General features: G+C 41.4%; 1 protein-coding gene across 2 annotated transcripts; it reads left to right on the top strand.

Moving 5' to 3' along the window:
• The first annotated feature begins 207 nt into the window (after nucleotides 1-207).
• Nucleotides 208-14,853, top strand: DCLRE1A (DNA cross-link repair 1A). Of its 2 annotated transcripts, none has more exons than XM_069020058.1 (9): nucleotides 208-1,281; nucleotides 2,801-4,294; nucleotides 4,750-4,883; nucleotides 6,008-6,126; nucleotides 7,638-7,781; nucleotides 8,690-8,835; nucleotides 9,820-9,974; nucleotides 13,544-13,685; nucleotides 14,318-14,853. In XM_069020058.1, the coding sequence occupies exons 1-9, from the start codon at nucleotides 867-869 to the stop codon at nucleotides 14,482-14,484; spliced, it is 2,916 nt and encodes a 971-aa protein (XP_068876159.1). In that variant the 5' UTR covers nucleotides 208-866; the 3' UTR covers nucleotides 14,485-14,853. The 2 variants fall into 2 exon arrangements, with proteins under 2 accessions (XP_068876159.1, XP_068876160.1); XM_069020059.1 differs by lacking the exon at nucleotides 208-1,281 and adding an exon at nucleotides 2,223-2,271.
• Nucleotides 14,854-22,689: the final 7,836 nt, after the last annotated feature.

Below are 22,689 nucleotides of genomic sequence, written 5' to 3'. Positions count from 1 at the left end.
GTTTCCCGCCCGGCTGCTTTAGTGTTTGTAAGACGTAAAAATTGAGCAGCACCGGAAAAAGTACAAACCAGGCTCCAGTAATTTAAACGGTGGGATTTGAGGGGTTTTTTTTGGCGGCATACTATGGGAGATGCGGAGAAGGTGAGCGACAGCCGCAGTGACGAACCTGCGGAAGCGAATGCGCGGCCGCGGCGGGGAACGGGCGAGGAGGCGAGCGCCCGCCCGCCACCCGCGGAACCGGCGGGACACGGGACATCCCAGGGAACATCCCGGGACACTCGGGGCACCGGGACATCCCACGGAGCATCCCGGAAACTCGGGGGCACCGCGACATCCCTTGATCATCCCGGACACGTGAGGCCACTGAGACACACCGGGGAGCAGCACCGGCACACTCCGGAGGAGCATCACAGAACGCTCCGGGGGGAACACTCCGGAGGAGCATCCCGGGACACCTTGACAACGATCCCCTAGCTGAACTCTTCCTCGTTTTGTTTCAAAATCTTCCTGCTCGGGCAGGAATCTTTAAAATCTTCCTGTCCCCGCCGGGGCCGGGTGGTGCTTAGGAGGTGGGGGTGGAAGCTGAAGGGAATGGCTCACCCTGGAAGGCCTTGCAGAGTCGGGCCCTGTGTAACAGGAGAAATTGCAAATCTGCAAAGAGACACTCATTAAATTATTCTTGGGATAGGATCCACCATGCTCCTGTTCTATCACGGGCTGCTGCTTGGTTTGTGGCCCAGTGTTGCTTTTTTAACATGGGCTTCTGGAGCTTTTCTTCAGGTGGTGAAGAGCAAATATATTAGTGGGAGGAAGGGCAGGTTTGTGAACTGTTGCTTAAAAGAAAGGGGAATATTTCATGTGTTGTCATGTCTGAAGATGGTTTATTGGAAGAGGACATTTGGGAATACAAATCCATTAGGAAACCAAAGCATCAGAGTAATTCACAGAGCATCTCTACTCCTGTAGAGGAAGTCAGTGATGGCAAGGGCAGGCCAAAAAGAAAGGGAAATAGGAAAAAGAAATCTGTAAAAAAAACTGATACACCTCCGAAAACCAAGCAGAGCTCACGGCCAGACCAGGATGCGGATCGATGTAAGGATGACAGTAGCGTGCACTCCCAGGAAAGCGTGAGTAGCTCGGCAGAACAGGGCTCACAAAATGCAAAGCCCGTTCACGATGGATACTGTCCCAGCTGCCAGATGCCTTTCTCTTTGCTCTTGGTCCAGACACCTCAGTGGCACGTCTATGAATGTTTGGAAACTCCAGGACCCATTGAAAAAGGTATGGCTAGAGTAAGAAAAAAGCCTTCAGAGAAAACATACTGACTTCTCATGAAATGTTGCTGTAAACCTTGTTTTTTATATTAAGCTCAAAATCGGAAATGGTAGTTGGTATGATTTTTGTCATGTTTTATTATGTTTTTAGTGATCAGTCCTATTCTTGCATGAAAGTTTTGCTTGTTTGTGAAGAATGTGGAAATCTGACATGAAAATCTCATTTCAGAATCTAACCTCAAAACTCTGAGAAACTTTCGTGATTGTTTATCAAGTTTCAGTATTTCATTGAACAAACTGAAAGTGAATATTTAAAATAATGAAACCTATTACAATTACTAAGTCAGAAAAGAACCTTCAGGCACAAAGGTGCTACTTTTGACATCAAGTTTCTTTCTCCTTAGATATAGATTTCATTATCCTGTATCCATGTTGAAATGTGATTTGTTCAGTTGTCTGTGGACATTTGGAAGCTGAAATAGGCCAATTTACTTAAAATGTTAACTTGTGGGCCCCCATGGTTTAGAAATTTTATATAGAAATCGAGATTAACATTCCTGTATCATAAAACAATGGTTTTGTTTTGAGCTCTGTACAAGAGGAACAAAACTAACACATTCCAAATTCTAGTTTCATGGGGAAATACCATATCTGAACAGATTCAGGTATCCATCTTATGTCCTTAATACACCTCAGAACTTTTGTAAAACAGAAAGCATACAGGAAACTTGAGTAAAGGCTATTTCAGGTAATACAACCACTCTCCTTTTTATATTTTCGTAACCTTCCTTGAGTTTCTTCTTCAGAACGATGAAATGTAAGTAATTTCATGCTGATTTTGACAGTGAATTTAATTTAAGGCAGGTGTTTTAACACCTCATTTCCATCTTACTCCCATAATTAACAGGTGAAAAATCCTGATTGATTTATGCAATTCACCTTAAAAGCCTGAAAAGTTAGGCTAGTGAACTCTCAGTGGGAAAGGCTTAGGAAAGAGGTATGGGGTTTTTTTTCCTAGCGTCTCAATGCTGAATGTTTTCTTCATATAAGTAAATACATAACCCTTTTTTTTTCCTCCTTATTAATGTGTAATTGCAGAAAATTTGAAATGGAGTATTAGGTTAATTCAGAATTTGGTTTATTTATTGCTTATATTTGAAATGTACTGCCTGTTTCTTCTCTGAGCTTTGAAAGTGAGACAATTCTAAACTAGAAACCATGTGATTACAGGAGCACAGCATTGAAACAGGGTCAAGTATTCTTGTTAATGGGCTGTATAATTCAGGCATAGTGCTGCATGAGGAGCAGGTGTTTGGTTTCAGGCTGGAAGCATTCTCATTTCTCAGCTCAGAGAAGAGGCCTTGGTAGCTTGAAAATTACTTTTTACTTGTGCCTTCTGTCCTCTAGTAGCTGTATTTATAAGAAAGAACTCCTAAATCTTGTGTCACATGTGATTTTTATTTTAACTATGCCAACTATACTTGCCAAGGTATTAACATTGCACCTCTGTATGACTCTTTCCATAGAGTGTCCTGATGGTTTACTCTGCACCTCCACCATTCCATCCCACTACAAGCGTTACAGCCATTTTCTACTCGCAGCAAACAGGGCAGGAGATTATCTTGTAAACTCTTCAGGAAGCACTGTGGAGACAAAGATGACAGGTTCTACTGCTGCAAAGCCCAGCTGTTCCCCAAGTCATGCAGGAGAAACCTCACAGAATGAGAAACCCTCTAATGAAATAAAACGTGTCCCAAATGATGACTGTGCATCGATGGTGTGGAATTCACCGCAAATGAAGTCTCTAAATAGAATCAGTGAAAGTACTTCCTTTTTTGCAGGTGTTCAAAAACCTCAACAGCCACTTCAGCTTCCACAGACTGCAGATGATAGTTGTAAATTTGAATTTTTTGATTTTGCATCCTCTCAAGAAAGTGAAACAGGAAAAGATCTGTGTATTGAGAAAGATACACGTCAGCCAAGTCTGCTACAGTCAAGAGTGGATTTCAATGACTGTGAAATTTCTTACTCTCCCCTAAGCACATTTGAGGAAAGTGAAGAGGAAGAAGAGAAGAAAGTAAAAGAATCACAGAATAAATTATTTGAAGTGCAGAACTCAGAAGAAGAAGACTCTAATTCTGTGGAACTGAAAACATTTGATGAACTTCTCTTACAGAGGAAGCCTCAGTATGAGCATAGGAAAATGGGAAATCTCATAATTAAAAAAACCCTCTGTGAGCAAGTAAATACATGCCACCATCTAAATCCTCAGCAAGGCATGGTAGTCAGTGGATCCTCTTTTGCTTCTAGTTACAAGGATGCTGAACAGCCAGAACTGATTTCCTCTGCTGCCAAATCAGGAACCATGGAGTCCAGAGATGCTGGTGCTTGTGCTCTGGATTCTGCATACATGAGTTTTACTGAGACATCATCACTGCTGGACAGAGAAGATGCTGCCTCTCTTCTGACACAGAAGAGTAATATTTTGAGAGAGCCAAGTAACATTTTAACTCATACAGATAAAATGACTGCCAGTGCCATTGAAAAAACGGCTCTCCAGGAGAGTTTGCAGACAGCAGTAGAGAAAAAAGGAAATCTCAGTACAGCTGCTGTGTGCTTTCCCAGCCCCATCTCTTCTAAATCAGTGCCATCTCTTTCAATAGCAGCTATGAACACTAAAACCAGTCCTGCCAAAGAACTTAAACAAATGGACATTGGTGTTTTCTTTGGGTTAAAACCCAAAGCAAAGGAGGAACGCAAAGGAGAAGTGTGTTTGAGTGAGAAAAAGCAGATACCAAGTTCAGTATCTCCTAATGGAAAGAGGCCCAGACAGCAAAAAAGGAAGGCTGAGGGATCTGTGGAAGATGTAGAAGCAGTTACAGAAAATTCAAGTAAAAATGGAGCTGTTGCAGATGTACCTTCAGGTGGCCAACGAAGGTGGAGAAAGAAATTTAAAGAATTACCTACTACTGGTGAAGAGCCAAGACAAAAACAATGCCCTTTCTATAAGAAAATACCAGGTGAGAGGAAACTTGGTTTTTGTAGAGGTTAATTAATTTTGGCTGGAGTGTTGTGTTTTTGTCCTAAAACTGAAGTTACATGTTTTATTGTTAGTAGATTTCAATCTATGTGAACTTTAAAGCATACCAGTAGAATGCAGATAAATGTGCCTTATTTGCTTAACCGGTTGCCGTCTGTGTAGGATGGCAGCTGAACAACATATTTGAGATGCCTTTGAAAGTATTTGTGTATGAACATTTTGTGAAATTTTTATTTTAATAAGTGAAAATCTTTTTGCGACTGTTGACTAATACACAAAACATGTTAATCTTTAAATGGCTCCTTCAGCTGTATGCAGAGTAACTATTACCTTTTAATTGGGAAGAAGCAAAGAGAAAACAAAACCAATCTAATTAGAGACTGGTTCTGAACTGTACATGTTTAGTGACTGGCTTCTCTTCCCTTTTTGCTGTAGGAACTGGTTTTACAGTTGATGCCTTCCAGTATGGAGAAATTGAAGGCTGCACAGCTTATTTCCTTACACATTTTCACTCTGACCATTTCTGTGGACTAACAAAAAACTTCAGGTTTCCAATCTACTGTAACAAGGTAAGGTTTTTCAAGATTGCTAGGTATCATCACATCCATATACAGCTGTAATCAGTCTTGTACTGGTGGAAGTCAATAGGCGATCAGTGGTTCCATTGTTGGGTCAGTGGATATGTACAGGGGAATGTGCATTTTGCTTGTGAGAAATCCTTACCCTGATTTGACTGCTCAAGAGGGTTAGTGAAACTTCCCTGACTAGATACCATGAAAAAAATCAGGTTTAAAAAGGATCTCTAGAGGTCACATAGACTGATCTCCTGCACAATGTGGGTTTACCTTCAAAGTTAGATCAGACTGCAGGGAGTCTTTTGTCAGTCAAATTTTGAACATAGGTCAGATTTTACTATGTCTCTTCACAACTTGTTGCAGGGCTTACCCACTCTGGGTTTTATTTCCCTTAATAATGCATTTAAAATCTCTGGTTTTGCAACTTGACATTGTAGCTTGGCTTTTTTTGTGTGCATCATGAAGAGTCTGGCCCCATTTTCTCTGTAACTGTTCCAGTGATGCAAGTGTGAAATAGATTCTGCATAAGCCATCTCTTCTCCATGCTAAGCAAGTGGCATTTGTGTCCTGTACTTCAGGCTGCTGAAAGGCCACGACTGCCCTTAGCTGTCGTATGTCCAACCAGCTCTTCTTTACTTGTAACATGGTAGGGCACCTTGCCTAATCAACACATCCAGAGCTTGCATCAGAAAAACTATTTATGATTAAGTTTCCTGGAATGTTTTACTCCTGTGTTGCCCTTGCAGTTGGAGTTACTGCAGTCTTCCATGATAAGATCCAGGGGCCTGTTACCTGGAAACTTCTTCACTCGTTTAGAGAAGGCTTTACCCATCTCTTCTTCTTGACCTGATAGTCTGCAACAGATGTTCTTCCCCCTTGTCTCCTGTCTGATTCCAATGCATAACCTGTTGACAGGCTTTTAAAGTTTGCTTTCTTAAGACAGTTTTTCTCAATTTGCTTTTTGAGGAGTGAAGTGCTACTGGAAGGCTTGATTTATGCCCAGGACCTTGTAGTTTCTCTCTAAGCCAGACTGTCTGGCTTTGAGAGCTTTTGTTTCTAAAATGAACAATGCTTCTTCTAGATTTTGGTCCTATTTTTAAATCCTTTCTGTGTTCCAGATAACTGGCAATCTGGTGAAGAGCAAACTTCGAGTCCAGGAGCAGTATGTCCACGTGCTGCCGATGGACACAGAGTGTGTGGTCAATGGGATCAAAGTGCTGTTGCTCGATGCCAATCAGTAGGTATCACTGCATTTGTGGTGTAAAACTTCTTGCAAATAGTTAGCTTTTGAAATAGGTGAGTTATCTTCAAAAGTGAAACTTTTTTGAATTTTAGTTTAAGTTTGCTTTGAGTACATTGTGTTAATCATGTGTAGCTCCATAATTTTTATGCTTGTTGAGAGGTTGAATGATTTTTCTAGTGATCTGGACACTTCCTGGTTTTTAGTGTCTAGTTGGGAACATAGTAAATTTGATTATCAGATACATTAGGCTTCTGTAACTTCAGCTGATGATAGGGAAATCCTGAGCTAAAGAAAAATGTGGTACTTTGGATCCCGTGAGAGACATAACTTAGTCAACGTTTTGAAAATTGAACTTCAAGTAAGATGCTGTTGAAATCTGGACAAGACTTCTACTGAGTTTGGTGATAAAGGATGAGATTTTTGTCAGACTAGCACGGTGTGGTAATGCTGGATTTAAAGTGCAGTAGCACCTCACTTCCAGCCCTGTGCTCTTGATGTTCTTCATCTTGGTATCCTATTTGGCCATGGCTAGAGGAAGAGACCTTCCCTGCAGTACATACATTGAAATGCAGGACTGTGTCGCAGCTGGTTTGAATATTGCTTAGTGTAGGATGTGTTTATACTTGGAGAGACAAGACTCTGTGAAGTCCTCTGAGAATCTCTCTAGGAATGGAGCAAGCCTTGTTGCTTATGTAATTTGTACACTTCTCATTTTTCTTGCTTATCTCTCTGATCCTCTGCTCCAATTTAAGAGCCGTACATACCTTAGCTACAAAGTTCAGCATCTTGAAGAGTTCACCAATTCTGTCATTTTATTTATGATTCATACCAGTTTTTCCTTTTTTGAGTTTCATTTACTCTTTGCAGACGATTGATATCTAAAAGAGTCCCACTCAGATTTTCCAGTCTGAACTCTTGCCCTTCAGAAAGCTTTGGCAAGCAACTGCAGAAAGTGCAATGGATGCACTGTCACCAGGAAGGGAGTTGTATTTATAACCAGGGAGTTCTGGATCTAGGGCAACATTTAAAATCTACAAATAGAATTTAAAAGAAAATGCTCCAGTAAGTCCTGCAGGAAGGAAGATGAATCTGCAGTAATACAATTTTGTTTCTCCTGAACAAGAATGCTGCTTCTCTTTGGTGTGCTGTTTCCCCTTTGAATAAAGTAATAGAATGATTGCAACTGAGGCAGCATCTCTGTCATGCCTAGAAGGTGGGGAATTCCAAAAACGCAGTTAATGATGTGGGGTTTTTGTTTCTTCTTCCCATCTCAGGGGAGAACTCAGGTCAAGCTTGTTTATGGCCATAGAATTGGCTGCAGAAATCCTTCAGAAATCAGGAATTCCTAGCTAAATTAGTCTGCATAATAGCTATGATTTAAAATGCTGTTCTGCACACCCTCCTGCTACTGAAGGGTGGTCTGTCTCTTAAGGCAGTTTAACAGTATACAGTGTTGACATACCTTTTTTTGTGGGGCTTTTTGTTTGTTTGTTTGTTTGTTTCAGTTGTCCAGGTGCAACAATGATCCTTTTCTACCTGCCAAGTGGGACTGTTATTCTGCACACAGGGGACTTCAGGGCAGACCCTTCCATGGAGCGCTACCCTGCTCTGATGGCTCAGCAAGTCCACACCCTTTACCTTGATACAACGTAAGTTGTCTGGAAATGGAAACTTTTTTTCAGCTTACTCTTACTCTTTTCAGTTTAGGAAGACTTTATATGAACCAAATAAACGTAAGTCTAAATGACATTGCTGTGATAACATTTGTTAGCTCTATTTAGTGTTGAGTAAAAGCAGATATTTATTAAAAGCCCATGTATGTACAGCTTGTTCATTGATTATGCTGTTACATGAGAGAATGAAAGTGGGTGGTGGAAAAGGTGCTGAAGTACTTGCTGAGATAACCTTTATACATATTATAAGCTATTTATAAGTAGTATTAAATTCTGGATGTCAAAACGCATACATTTAAGTGTTCAGCTCTAAAACAAGAGGTTTATGGAACACTAGTTTTCAGTGGATTCAACTCTGTTATGAAAAGGGTGTGGAAGATTCAAAGGTGAAAGGATGCCAAATGGTTGAATCAGTTTTGGGGATTTTCATTAGACCTTTCTCTGACTCATGTATACAAGATTGTTTTTGTGTGAATGATAACTAATGCCCAGCTGCAGACTTTCATTTCTGTTCCATATGTTTCTGTGAATGAGTAATGCCTTATATTATGGTTTGTGTGTATGACAAAAAATAGATATAAGAATATAATTAGGATGTAATGCAAATAACTAGCTTGCAAGAGCATTTGGTATTTATGAAGAAGAAACTGTAGAATTCAGTGCCAGAGAGTGAATAGCTGTAGAGGAAACACTGATATGCTCAATGTAATTTTTGTTGCAACAATTTCATCTGGGCACCTCAGTGTTTCTAATAGACTGAAATGATATGGAAGAATAATGTTGTTTTCACTTATTGTGTACATGCAGTTTTGAGGGCCTTTTTTGGTAATTTCAGATGTCTTATCTTTTGTAACAAAGTGGTATATTTTGTTTCAATGCCCCAGATACTGTAGTCCTGAGTACACTTTCCCCCCACAACAAGAGGTTATCCAGTTTGCTGTCAACATTGCCTTTGAGACAGTGACTTTAAACCCACGAACTCTAGTTGTCTGTGGCACTTACTCCATTGGAAAAGAAAAAGTCTTTTTAGGTATGTATAAAAAGTGTACTGGATCAAATAGCTAAATAAATATCTAGCTTAGTTTTAGAAGGTTGCTTTCTTGAAGGTATAAGAGGTCGTTTAGTCTGAATGTTCAGATATTGTGTAAAGAAATTAAATGTATTTAATAATCCTCCTGCTATTTTTTTTAGTTTTCTAATCAATGAGTTTTAACTTTCTGAAAGAAATAGGGTTCTGCCATGTTTATAACCTCCCTGCCCCGAATATACAGGTGGCCAGTTTGGATATTAAATGTATGAACCTATTTAATTGATTGTGGTGAGAAAATTGCTAAAGGCAAGTAATAAAATCAATAAATTAGGTCTTTATGACATTTTTGTTGCTAACAAGTTCCTGTTGTCAGGAAAAAGCAAAGGGATTTTATTCATAGGCTTCTGTTCCGAGTTTTTTCTTCCAGGTTTGTATTATTTATCTTTTCTGACTAAATGAAGACCTTGTGTGCTATGCTTCGCTCAGTTACTGCACCAGGAACCAACATGATTGCCCAAATGTCTGCTTTAGAGCAGGCAGCTGTGTACCAGTTGTGCTTTTGTCTATATTTAAGGTCATCAATACAAGACTTATGTGCACTGAAATTCAGTCTGTCTTTAGTGTTGGCTGTTTGTCACATATTCCAAAAACTGCATGTTTCTGGCTACTTTGGAATAAATACCAGTTCACCTCAGTAACATTCTGCCAAAGAAATGTGACTTGGAATTTATGAAGGTACTTTTCCTTCTCTTTCTGATTGTCATACAAAATTTTGCTGCTAAAATATAGGGGACAAAGGTTTTTAACAGCCATTACAGGTTTCTCTTCTTAATGTTAGATTATGAAACACTATAACCTGTTGAATCGGGATTTCTTTTCTAATAGTAAAAATTACCTTGTACAATAATCAGGACTATCTACAAAACAAGCCAAAAAAACTCTTACAATTTTCTTTCTTTGATTTCTTCCTCATGAATCCTAAAGCAATTGCTGAAGTTCTGGGCTCAAAAGCAAGTATGTCCCGTGACAAGTACAAAACCCTGCAGTGCTTGGAGTCACCAGCTGTTAATTCCCTCATAAGTGTGGACTGGAAGGGTACTTTGCTTCATGTTCTTCCCATGATGCAAATTAATTTTAAGGTAAGTTCAGACAAAGGACTCTGTTGATGAACCTGCTGCTCAAATTCTCTGGGCTCCTCCCAGCCAGTGCTGTGTTTGGTGCTTTGTAACCTCTTGTCGGATCATATTTATTTAGTGGAGCTTTGACATGTACCAATACATTGAAAATGAAATGCAATTAAACATTAATAACTTCTCCAAACATGATGTGGTGCTTGTACAAGATAAGGTGAGGCTTGTTCAAAGACCTGCTCTTTGCAGGCCTTTTTGAAGTAGATTTATGTAATGACTGCCTGATCTGTCCTATTAGCAATTAATATATTGTGACATGAAGTCCCTCTTTCCAGCCTTTTACCTGGTCCAGTGTAGGAAAAGACTAAAAGGACTTTCTGCCTGTGAGCCTCTGTTTTGAGGCAGCCTATGAACATGGCCAACTACCAGTCAGGTGTCTGATTTCCAATGTATTTATAGCCATATTTTCATCTTTTAAAAGAATATTCACTCTCTGGGCTGATGATTTACACTGGAGATAAGGTTACTTGAAAATCAGTGAAAATTGCACATAAACCAATGCATGCACTGAGTGAACTGTGGGTCACCTCATATGTACACATGCTTTAGTTTTTCCACACACAGTTTTCTCTAATACTTGTAGCAAAATCGCATAAACCAGTTAACTTTAAAATGTTATTTAATCTAATTCGATTTCAAATGCACATTTGGTTGATATTTGAAACACCGACTTTCTGTTGTTGAATGTTTTTTCTGGGAATTTCTTAGTTTGGAAATGTGACTAATTCCTAGGCTATACTAAATAGACTACAAAGTACTTAAGGGCAGTAAGGTAAAGCAGCAGGCTGTAGATTAAAGGTAACCTGGAAGCAAGAGAAAAACATTGGTTGTTTATGCCTTACAGACTTGGATCCATTTTCCTGTTTTGCTTCAGGCCTGCTGTGCCATCTCAAGCAAATCCTTCAGAGCAAGATGGTATTTAGCTGCAGGACTAGTCAAGGTCAGAGTTGACCTAAAAAGGAATTAAAAAGTCTATATGATTTGGATGGAGCAGCAGGAGATGGAACTTAATGCTTTAACTTTGTTCCATGATGTTTCCACATCAGACAGGAGCAGAAAATGAGTAATGGAAATATGTATGGATTTATTTTTATTGTGTTGTGTTGTCTTAAACAGTAATTTATTTTAGCTTCTTCTGCAGATTTCTGGGTTGCTAAGTTGCCTTGTCCCAGCATGCATGGATACTCACATACTTTCAGGGTGTGATTGTACTCTCAAGGACAGCTTTACTTCTCAGAGGGAGGCAGGGTCTCACTTCTAGACAAATCGATAGTGCAACAGAAGCCGTGCCTGGACCCTGAAAAGGGCTGGGAAAGATGAAAGGCACAGTGATTTTGTGGATGAGAGTCCTGGTCTGACAGCAGGGCCCTCTGTACTGGGGCTGTGCCCTCAGGTGTGAAGTTGACTGTGGTCTCATGCCATCATTAGTAATGTCATGTCCATGTAAGCTGGGCACGCTGGGGAGACTCCCAGAGTGCCCAGCTGCCAATTAGGCCTGCAGCTAGAGGAATGTATGGTCAGTAAAATGTGGAGAATTTTAAATGCTTAAAGATGAGTTCATGTGATCATTTATCTTACTTTTGGATTTGATATGTATTAAGAAAATATTAAAAAAAAAAAAAAATCAGAGATGTGGTACTTCACTGCAGTATTTGGTTTTACCCCAGTAATATACAGGGATTGCTGTATGTACTGACAAATGGCTGTTCTTGAATAAGCCAGATGAGTTTAAGTGGTGTTAGGGCTGGTGGTAAATTACATATTAAATCATGTTTGAGTCTTTCCCTACCTTATGGAATCTATTTGTGTACACTGCTGATTCTAGTGACTCTCTGAATAACAGGCTGTCATGGTGATTGAAGGAGGTTGGTATAGCAGTGAAATATATTTTCCATTTCAAAAGGATGAAGGTTTAGAACAGTCTTGGCTAAAGCAATAAGCGAAGAAAATGGAATGTGTATTTAAAATGGACTTGTTATGAGTAAACACTGTAGTAATTTGTTTTGGGGAAAGAGGCCAGTTTTTCCAAAATGCGTGCGTGGTTCTTTTGCAACAAACAATTTTTTGTAACTCAAAAATTGAGGCCTTTGCCACTTGACTATGCAGTGGAAAATTTCCAGGGAACTGGGCTCTGTGGGTCTATGAATCTCTTTCATGTTGTTTAACTCAGCAAGGTCTTGTACTGGCATTGAGGTGAGCCTTTCAGAAGTGCTTGTGATTGAAATGCACAAATAATTTTTTTTATAAGATTGAAATTGCATCCTTAATGTGAATGTTGCACACTTGATTTATAACAAAATTGAAAAGCAGATTAGCATTGTTAATATAATAATCATTGCATTTGAAGTACTATATTTAGATTTCATTAGAGCAAGGGGAGCAAATATGTGAATAATTACCTTAAGCTATGTTAATTCTCCCAAAATGAAGTGTGAAGGAGAATTAGACTGCTACAGTTATACTTTTAATCAAGTGAAGACTGAACATTCCCAGTGTATTCAGAGTCACAGCAGTGAGCCATAATTCCTGTTGCTGAATGAAATGTGTGCTGTGGTGAGGTTTTAAAAGTTTTTTTTATGTACCTGGTTTGATGGATTCTGTATGTTGCTACTGGAGATTGTACTGAAGGTGCTGTTCAATGTGGCAGTCTCACAGGAAGCTTTCTGCTGCCCTGTTTTATAGCTGTCAAATATCTGACAGGTTGGTTAATGTTCTATCACAGCCCTTCTATCCCACTCTGCCTCCCTTTTTTAATCAGTCTTTATTTTGTATTCCTCTCTGTTCTGCTAATATAAACTTTATGACTTTGTAATCTGTAACCTTGTAGGGCTTTCAAATTAGGAATTTGCCTGTAAAATTTTATACAGGACACATGAAATTGATTTTCTGTTTTTAACTTGAAGCAATACTGACTTCACTTTATCCAGGAATAGGATTGTACATTCTTTATACTTGGAAACTTCTTCAAGGTAATTTTATTTTTAGAGTGAGAAGATGAGAGGTGGTTTCCTTCCTGTCTTGGAGAGGTGGTAAAACCTGGTTTAATGCTCAGAGAAATACTCAGCTCATGCACTGGCTTGCTGTAATTTTTTTGGGGTAGTTTAATTAACTCTGGTTACTTCTGGGCATAAGCAGGTGTCATGATCTCTGTGGCACTGTAAATTAGCCAGATAATTTTGCACTGAAGCAGCATTTCACCATCTGACCTCCAGCTTAGAGGAGGAAATGAATGATTTGTGGAACAAGATTTACAAGAAGGTGTGATTATTCCTTATGTGTTCTAATCTGTAATGCATAGCTGTTTGTGTGTGCTTAATTCAGGTGAAGGAACTGAGATCCTAAGGGACAAGTTGTTTTGCAAATGTCCATACTTATCGTTAATAATTTCAAGGTAGATGAGACTTAAAAAAGCACATGACAATAAAATGTAGTCTGAAGCCTCTCCATCATGAAATGGCCAGCCTTTAGTCTAATTAGCTATTTAATGGGATTAAGTATATGCTATTTTTTTTTCACAGGGCTTGCAAGATCACTTGAATAAGTTTTCTGAGAATTTTGATCAAGTTCTGGCTTTCAAACCTACAGGGTGGACCTACTCTGATTCATGCCTTTCTCTGGAGGATATCAAGCCTCAAACAAGAGGAAAAATCACTATATATGGTATAAGAGTGGCAAAGATTCAGTGCATTTAGCTTTGTGTGGATGCTCTTCTTATTTTTATTCTGGAAACTCCTACTGATTTTGGTAACTGCTGCTTTTTCTGGTAACTCATTGAGAAACCGAACAGATCTCTTCAGGAGAGATCTGTGAAATGAGTAATTGAGAACACCATAAATGCAGATTTTTACAGACATTTTGCACCTGTCCTCCTGGTGCAAATAAAGGCTTTCAGCTGATACAGGGAGAGACTTCAGGGATGGAGTCTTGGCCTGACCAATGCTGGTGGCAGTGCAGTTCCAGAGCTGAGATTTCATTCCATGTCTTAATTGTGTCTGAGAGACTTGTGTCTTCCTCTCAGTTGTTATTGACAGGTTGAGCTAAATCCCTTAAACCATTCCTTTAACCAGGTCACTGATGTTGCTTAGTTTGACCTGATGAATGACTTGGTGACTTAATGCAAGGTAGTTTTCCTCAAAGGAAAATTGGTGGGAAGGGTTGTTTTTACCTTAGCTATAAACTTTGGGTCTCAAATAGGAATTGAAAAAACCTTTTTATCTAAAGTATTTCATAGCTGGAAGGCTTGGAGGAAGCTAAGCAGACTGACAGGTGCCTGTAATTTGTTTTCATTTCAGGGATTCCTTACAGTGAACACAGCAGTTACCTGGAAATGAAGCGTTTTGTTCAGTGGTTGAAGCCACAGAAAATCATCCCCACTGTAAATGTTGGTGACTGGAGATACAGAAGCTTGATGGAAAAGCATTTTAGAGACTGGATGATGGAGGGCAATAGGCATAAATAAATATAAGGAAGAATGTATATTTTAAAGGAGGTAGGGTAGAGTGGGAATTGAGTTCCTGTGAGTTTTATTTATCTCCTTTTTCCACTGACCTTTCTTTAGGGAGGACTAAACTGCCATTCTTTAAGGAAAGATAAATTTGGAGAAAGAAAAAAGGCACCTTGCTTTTCTTTTGTATTTACTACATTTTTTCCCCCTGTAGCTTACCATTTTTGCAAGTTCATATTTCAGGTTATTTTTATCTTACTCCTTTTCCTCTGTTCTTAATTTTTCTCAGGTTGTGGAGATGCTCAGATGTGTAATGCTGGGGATTAAACAGTCTCCAGGGTAATTTCTGGAAATAAATTTATGTAATAAATGAGGCAATACTAAGCTTATGTCACATGCTGTCAACTCAGGCTTCAGAGAAGCTCCTTTCATGAGGCACAACTGACTATTGTGGTTTAAATCTTGAAAAAAAAAAAAAACCAAAACCAACAAACTTGTGAGAGAGGATTGACTTGGGCTCCTGCAGCATAGGTACTTCAGAGGATTGTTTACAAAAGACATTTCTACCTACAGTCTGTTCAAGATTTTCGGCTTTTTTTTTAGTTATCTTTTTTAAAATAAAGAAGGTATGTTATGCCTGTGTGTTCTTTCTGAGCAAAATGCTTTTCCTTTCAGTGCCAGAGTTGCTAACCTGAGCAACCTGTCTGCAGTCTTTGGTAAATGTGCTGTGTATGTTGCTTGTCTGAGGTTGCTGTTGTGTCCTGGTAGTGCCAGTTCTCAGCACGTGCTCAAAGCACAGAAGTGGTTCCTCATCACGTAATCCCCATTGGGGTTTGCAGGGTTGTTTATATACAGGTTTGTCACCTGAATTCTGGAAAAACAAGAAGGACAAATGCTAGTACTGGCAGCAGCAAAATACATGTCACTTTGCATTTTTTTCCCTGATCCTACCAGATTATCCAATGCTGCTTTTTCTATATCTGTCTGGTGTTTATGTACTGAAGTATCTGGGTGCATGCAGGCACACTAGTAAAATTTTAATCACTAAAATAAAAACTGTTCCAAACTTCCAGGATTGAATCACATGTAAAGAATGATTCCCCCAGCCCCTCAGAGTAGCTTGTCTGGAATCTTCAATGCCATTTTATGTTGTAAAACATTTTTGTAATGATCTGTGTGAATGTAAACAGATCCTCGTCTCTGAGTGACGAGCTCTGTAATGTGAAGTCGCTTGTTTTATTTCTGTCTTGTGAGAGAAATAACTGAGAAATTGATGGAAAAAGGATTCTTTGTACTAAAAGAATTGTGAATCAGTATTTCACTGACATCTGGCATTAAGTGCTGCAGTTTAAGCAGTTAAAGGAATTGGAAGTTTTTGCCTTACATCATGCATAGTGCTAGCTGGCTGTCACAAGAACTTGGACTGGAGTGCTCATTCCTAGGATTCCACTCCTTTTTGGAGGTGTATGAAGAGGTATCTTTTATGGCTCTTGCAAATACCAAACCTGAATCAATGCCTTGTACAAATCAGAGCAAATTTGGGGATTCTATTTGGCAGGCAGTTGCTTTTACCATTTGAATTGTTAAGGAATTATGTATGGGTTTTTTGGCCCTCAGTCAGGAAAAAGACTCTAATTTTTGCACCAAGTATGAAAGGCTGGAATAAGCACCCCAAAGTCAAATCTTAGTCACGACTCAGACATCTTCTTGCTTCCCTAGTTGCATTTTCAAGAATGACTGTTCCTACAGCGAATGAGTGTGTGTGTGGGCTCACAGGCTCAAACAGGCTGATGCTGTTCCTGGTTTTGCAGTTCCCTCAGTTTGTGCCAGTGGTGACTCAGAACCCAAACAATTAAATTTCCAGTGCAGCATTATGAGTGTGAGACACCTGTTACCTCTCTGTGGCTCCTTACCTCCTGCTGTCAGTTTCTAGCCTGTTACCCAGAATGAAGGGTTGGGTCTTTTTTCTTTTAAAAGCAAATGTACTTCTGAAACTAACCACAAAAATGGTGTATCTTGGAAGGCACTGATACTGGCATCTGCTGGACTGACACAGTTAATCCTGTCCTGATGTGGAGCAGATGGGGATGGACTTATTTTGGTCAGCAAAGCAGAAGGGCTCTAGTGCTGGGGTCTGTTTCCAGTTGCCTGCTCTGCTGTAGGTATTCCTGCACTGGCCCACTGGCTGCTTTCATTTCTCCCTTGCTCTGGTTTGTATTAGCACTTCTACCAGCTGGTTTTTGTGTATAGATGAATTCTGGGGCATTTCATCCACCTTCATGGTAGGAGATCTCCATGTTACTTGGCCTCCTTTGTATGGAAAAAAAGTATTTTCAGAATCAAACTCAGGAATAAATTATTTTTGTTCTCTTTACAATAAAGAATATTAATAACAGAATTAGATTGCGTAGGAGGACGTACAAGCAGATGTGAAAAACAAAATATAACTAACAAGAATTTTGTGGGAAGATGTGTGGCAGCACTTTTTCCCTTGTCTTGGTGGTTCCAAGGGCTATCTCTCTGATCTCAGCAGTTGAAGTCCTTTGGGGAGTGCAGACCTGGGATAAAGCCAATTTCAGTGTGATTGTACAGGTGTCATTAATTAGTTAGACTCTAGCTCGACTTTTCCTAATGAAGAAGTGAAATTTTTTTTCAGTCTTTGAGCAGTGCTGGCATTAGAGATGGATGAATGAAAGCATTCATGATTTTGGTTGAGGGTAGAGGTTCTGACTACAGCAGAGGTGCCACCTTTTCACAGTCAGTGGATGGGGACTTTGACCTCTGTGGTGCTATAGAAACACTAGCCCAGGGTCCACTGGACAGTGGGGTGGAGGAGTCAATCTGTGTCCTGAACCTCACATCAAATGACTGTCCTGTACTGACACAAATACCAGATTTCACTAAAGCAAGATGGGCCTGTGAACATCCCAGAGGCTCTTCCTGTTTGTCTGGTGCTGACAGGCTCAGGGCAGAAGGCAAAGAAAATGAAAGGGGCAGCTGTAACACTCGCTTGATCAGCGCCCAGAGCGGCTTTCAAAGCCAACCCCTCTAAAGAATCACTTTGTATTTCCCATCAGGACTCCTGCTCTGATTCCATATCACCCAATAGGCAGATAAATGAGCTAAAAGCAACTCTGTTGGAAAAGGGTAGCAGGAGGGGAGAGGGGAGATGAGGAGAGCAGCTCCCGGCTGTGCTGTCTCAGGCACTGGGTTTCAGGCTGTCTGTGATAAATGAAAGCACCCACGGCCTGTGGCCACCGCTGGGGAGGCTGCTGGGAGGGCATGTGTGAAGCAATGCAGAATAAAAGCATATGGGCAGCTAAAGGGAACTTCAAGGTGCCAGTATCTCTTTAAACCTTGATGTGAAATAACAATTGATAGCACCTTGGAGTGGAGAAAGGAACTGAGATGCCATTGGCATGGTTAAAGCATTTCTCTTATTTGATCAAACCTGTCTGCTCACATGAGCTTCATAAAGGTTAAGATAAATTGCCATTTAAGTTTGTTTTCTTTTTAAGAAAGCGTGACTTCAAATACATCCTTCATCCAATTAGGGGTTGATTTTGACTGAACATGAATTTTGAATTTGAACACTGCTTTGGGGGGATTGTGGGAGACTTGTTTCCATGTCAGGGTAAAGATGCAGTTATTGCCTTGATGTGTTTTCAGTGTCTGAATAATTTTTGGTGAGTTTTCTTTGGTAGAGGACAAAAAGCAGCACGTGAGTTTTGAGAACAAGAGAATGCAGCCCAAACATTCCCATCCTCCCTTAGCTACAGAAAACCAGCTGTTTCTCATTTCAGAACCAAAACAAGAGCATCACTTTTGAGGGTGGGTCACAGGCTGCTTTATGTGTTTAGGGTTTATAGTGAAATGATGTGATTTGAAATTTTATTCAATAGCCACCATTCCAAACCAAGTGTGTTTGCAAAACATTCAGTATTAATATTTTAGAACACACAGTATCTAGTGGGAAACATGACAGGGATGAATGAAATTCACAGGAAATATTGAAAGCTTGTCAGTACCAATATTAAAAATTGAAGCTCTTGTCTTTAGTTTCACATCTTGGTACAGATTATAAATGTGCATTTGGAATGCTGAATTTAATGTTCTCCCCAGCAGTGCAGAGAAGGTAGAATGAGATTCCAGCCTTCTAACAGGGATGAAGGGACAAGACAGTCTGTCACTCTTTGCAGAGGAGGAAAACAGCACAGGAGAGCTGACTGCTGCCTTCCCACTGAATCTAACCAGCTCTACCTGCTGTCTGCAGGCAGGAGGTTTGGTGGAGGAGATGCAGCCCACAAAGGCAGAGCCCTGTACTGCCTGGAGGCCTCTTCTCTTTCTCCTTTCTGCTCTGGACCTTTACCCAGTGTTGTACAATGGCACCTTGTTATCAAATCTCCAGCAAATACTTTGGCAGGGAAGAGGCTTTTCCACTCTGTCACATCTGCTGTGCTATCTCAGAACAGATAGGCACTCGTTTGTGCCAGTTCCCAATAAGTTCTTACATAAACCAAATAGTTTTAAAAACCTCTACGCTTTCCCATTTGGCTTTTGAGTTAAACTTGGTTCACCTTTCCTTCTGTACGTTGCCTTGCTTGTTGAGGATGGAAGAGGAAAAAATTCACCACCTCAGGGAAAAAGACACCAGTAATACACCCGAGGAAAAGGTGACATGAGGACACAGATGCCAACAAGGGTGACTTTGGAGCAGAGTTCAGCATGACCAGAGCTGGGGGGTTCTACATGTGCTGCCTCCTGCTGCTGCCCACCCCTCCTGCCTGTCCACCACTATCCTCCTCCCTGCAGAGGCCGTGATTTCAGTGAACTCTGTTGTGAGAAGCAAAGTTGATTTTTTCTGACCACTCGAGTCATTTGTCAGCTCCTAGCAGATGCGACACTGCCAGCAGCAGGATCTGACCCACTTTTCAGCTCCTGTTTCAAAGAAGTGACGGATTGGAGCATTTATCTCAGCAGGGCTTCAATCAGAGAAAGGCAGGCTGGATTTCTCTTGTTACTGAGGCCTTGTTATTTGCTTGGCTCTTTGCCCCGCTCTTGGTCACATCTATTGCCTGAACAGGGGAGGTAAAGCTGAATTCTGTTCTTTGTGCTGCTACCCAGCGACCATCTGACGAACTGAGCTCTGCAGCACAGCAGGAGCCTGGCTTTTCTCTAACACCTTCATGGTCACAGCCCTTGCAGCTCATCTGTGGGGCTAACAGCCAGGCAGGGGCGATTGGCATCCCACAGAATCGCTGGGGCAGGGACTGACAGCCTTGGGGGCAGTGGGCCATGGCAGAGCTGTCATGGAGTATTGGTGCCCTCAGGGCATGACAAACATTTCCAGTAGTGTGTGAAGGTTCCTGATCTTCTGCCATATAAACCCAAAGTATTCTGTATTTTACAAAGTGGCAGGGAGAGGGATGAACGCAGCAGGACAGTGGTACAGTTAGTGACAGCTCATTAGGAAATTATTTACTACCCGACTGCTCTAACAGGTTTGTGGGGTGGGGGCAGCAGGGATGCCCTGTGAGCTCATTAGGCGAAGGATGGCTCACAACACAGGAAAAGTCAGGCTGTGGACAGCAGGGTGGGAGGTAAGGACAGCACGACTCTGGAACTGCTGTCAGCGGGAGCTGGGGCTCTGCATCCTTCCTGCCCACACCAGCACCACCTGCAGACCCCTGCCACCACTTCAGCTGGAGTTATTCAGGGGAATGTTATCTTCCTAAACCTTTCTAAACCTCCTTGCTGAGCACTGTTCCCTGACAGTGTCCTGGCTTTGTCCCACCTGGAGGATCAGGGCAGGAACCTGCCATGAACTTCCCCTGCACCAGAGACGTTTGGTTCAAGACGCGGCAGCAGCTCTCGAGTCCGTGAGCTCTTCGAGGGCTCTGAGTAGGGCAGTGCAGGAAATCTAATGGCTTTCATTCATCCGGTTTTCACACCAAACACAGCCAGAGGGACAGCTGACATCACCACATGGTGCCACAGCCCACCGACAGGTGTGGGTCCCCTGTGGGGATGACAGCAGTGACCACCCCCTCCTGCAGGCACAGACGTCCTCCTGTCTCCTGGCTGCAATGCCAAAACACCCCTGCACTATTCCCAGCCTTGTGATCATCAGCAATTGTGCCGTTGGCAGAATTTAAAAAGACAATTGGGTGGAAAGGTCCCAGGGTGATCAGACCACAGTGCAGGGGATGTTTCATCCAGGTGCCAGAGAGACTGGACACATATATACTCTGAGTTACTTCAATGTTTTAGCTGATCTTGAGGGCAGGTGCTGCTTATTGCCACTTGTCTGATGCTAGGAAATAACCTGAAGCGAGCTTTAAATTTTTTTTTAAAACACCAAGTATAACAAAAATGTACTTACAGCAGAGAACTGTTTTACCATCTTTGACATACTTTTTTTCCTACCCACAGCCCCTCTTGCTGTTTATAGTTGTTCCTCATGACTGACTTTTCCTTCCTCTCTGTTCTCCCCCCCAGCTACTTTTCCACTACTGGGGATTTCTCAGAAATGTTATGCTGCCAGAATTCACTTTTTTTCTTAGAAATTGGAGCACAAGGGCAATTGCTTGGAAGCAAAATGACATCTGTGAAGAATGACTTTGGACATTGAATAAAATAGAAAGGCGCAAATTGGAGGACAGAAGGCCAAAATTCCTGTAGGGCACTTAGTTAATTTAAGGACATTTAGCATATAAATGAGGTTATTTTGGCAAAATGTGTCCTGGTGTAGAATATGTGACTGATCAGCAGGGGCTGCTGAGGAGCAAGTACTCGAAAACATTGGCTTCTCCTGGTTAAAAAAATCGTGCAACCCTTGTCACTGATGGATGTAGTATCCTTCCAACAGCCTTGAGGCATAAACCATGGCTTTATGCTGTGTTTTATAGGCACAGACAGAAACAGAAACAGATTTCTTGGGAAAACTTACAGAGGCAGGAAATTAAAAAAGGATGTAGCTCAGTAATGTCCCTACTGATGAACATCACAAACATCCAACATTTTAAAAGAAGATTAGCACCACTGATAGCCATGGTCTTAGTGCTCCAACCAACACTTCACCCGCCACTGCTGGGTTATAAACAAAACAAATTCTCAGGCACAGATCGACCCAGGCACGCCAGGATGAAAAACTGAACATGGCCAGACACTTTCTGTGGCAAGTCCAGTCCTGCTGCTACCACAGCAGCTTGGTGCCCTCCAAAGTGCTGGTCCTGCTGTAAGATGGAGTCACCAAAGAGGTGTCAGCAGCAAGCAAAGGGCTCCTGGTTGCTGAGGGTCCTCGTAGTGGAGGTGTGGTCTCATTTACGGTGATTTTCCTGATTGAAAGACTTGTATCAGCCTTGTCTGGCTTCTCTGCTTCTTTAAGGGGTGCAATAAATTAGAAGGTGGTAAGGTGATTCAAAATTCCAGTGGCATTTCTAGGAACTACCTGGCATGCTCCAAGTTCCTCACAGTGACTTGCTGGCCAGCCTGCAGGAGGGAAGTGGCTGGCCACGGCAAGGCTCGTACGTGGACCAAGTATTCACCCCGGGAGACAAACCTAAAAACCCCTTAGAGCATCTTAGATTACCTTGTCAGCTCTGCAGACCCACAGGTAGACAGTCAGTACATGCTCTGACAAAGCAAGCAAGGAAGCATCTTTGTAAATATTAGTGTGTCCTGCAATGGGCCTGGAGTACTGGGTGAATCCATGTGACTGAGATTTTCACAGTCCCTGCTGGTGCTGCTTTCCATAAGCAGCACAGATGTTGTGAGCCAGTTCCTTGCAGGGAAGTGGGAACATCACCTGACATTCCCTCATGACAGCATGGCTGAAGGGACTCAGGTAAGCCAGTTTGTGCAGGACATCAGGGATGGCTTCTCCCTTAGCATGGAACGGGCACATCAGCATCTCCCCATAGCACGAGGCCTCGATGAAGCAGCCCTCATGCCTGTAACATACAGGTCTGATGGAGGCTTTTCCAGCAATGTTCTGGGAGCTAAAGCAATTCCTAGTATTGAATGTGATGCTGGAGATCACATTCATGGTGAGACAACACGATGCAAATGTGTCTGAAGTAACTTCTTGAATTTTACTCTGTGTGTGTGAGGAAATGGCTCTTCTGAGGTCCCCAGAAAACATGGGGCAAAACACAGATTAAGCACCTGGTGTCCCCAGCTCACCACGGATGCACTCTCTCTGCAGTGTGCAGGGTGACA

The sequence above is a fragment of the Aphelocoma coerulescens genome, chromosome 6 (assembly GCF_041296385.1).
Source record: "Aphelocoma coerulescens isolate FSJ_1873_10779 chromosome 6, UR_Acoe_1.0, whole genome shotgun sequence".
NCBI lineage: Eukaryota > Metazoa > Chordata > Aves > Passeriformes > Corvidae > Aphelocoma > Aphelocoma coerulescens.
Note: the sequence above shows the minus strand (reverse complement) of the source record. Positions and strands in the feature narration are given on the sequence as shown.

What these genes read in the sequence shown, in the direction of transcription:
- DCLRE1A (XM_069020058.1), top strand. Translation starts at nt 867, where the DNA reads ATGTCTGAAGATGGTTTATTGGAAGAGGACATTTGGGAATACAAATCC. An exon ending in CTGTTGCTCGATGCCAATCA is followed by an intron (nt 6,127 to 7,637) that starts GTAGGTATCACT and finishes TGTTTGTTTCAG; the next exon opens with TTGTCCAGGTGCAACAATGA. An exon ending in AGGAAAAATCACTATATATG is followed by an intron (nt 13,686 to 14,317) that starts GTATAAGAGTGG and finishes TTTTCATTTCAG; the next exon opens with GGATTCCTTACAGTGAACAC.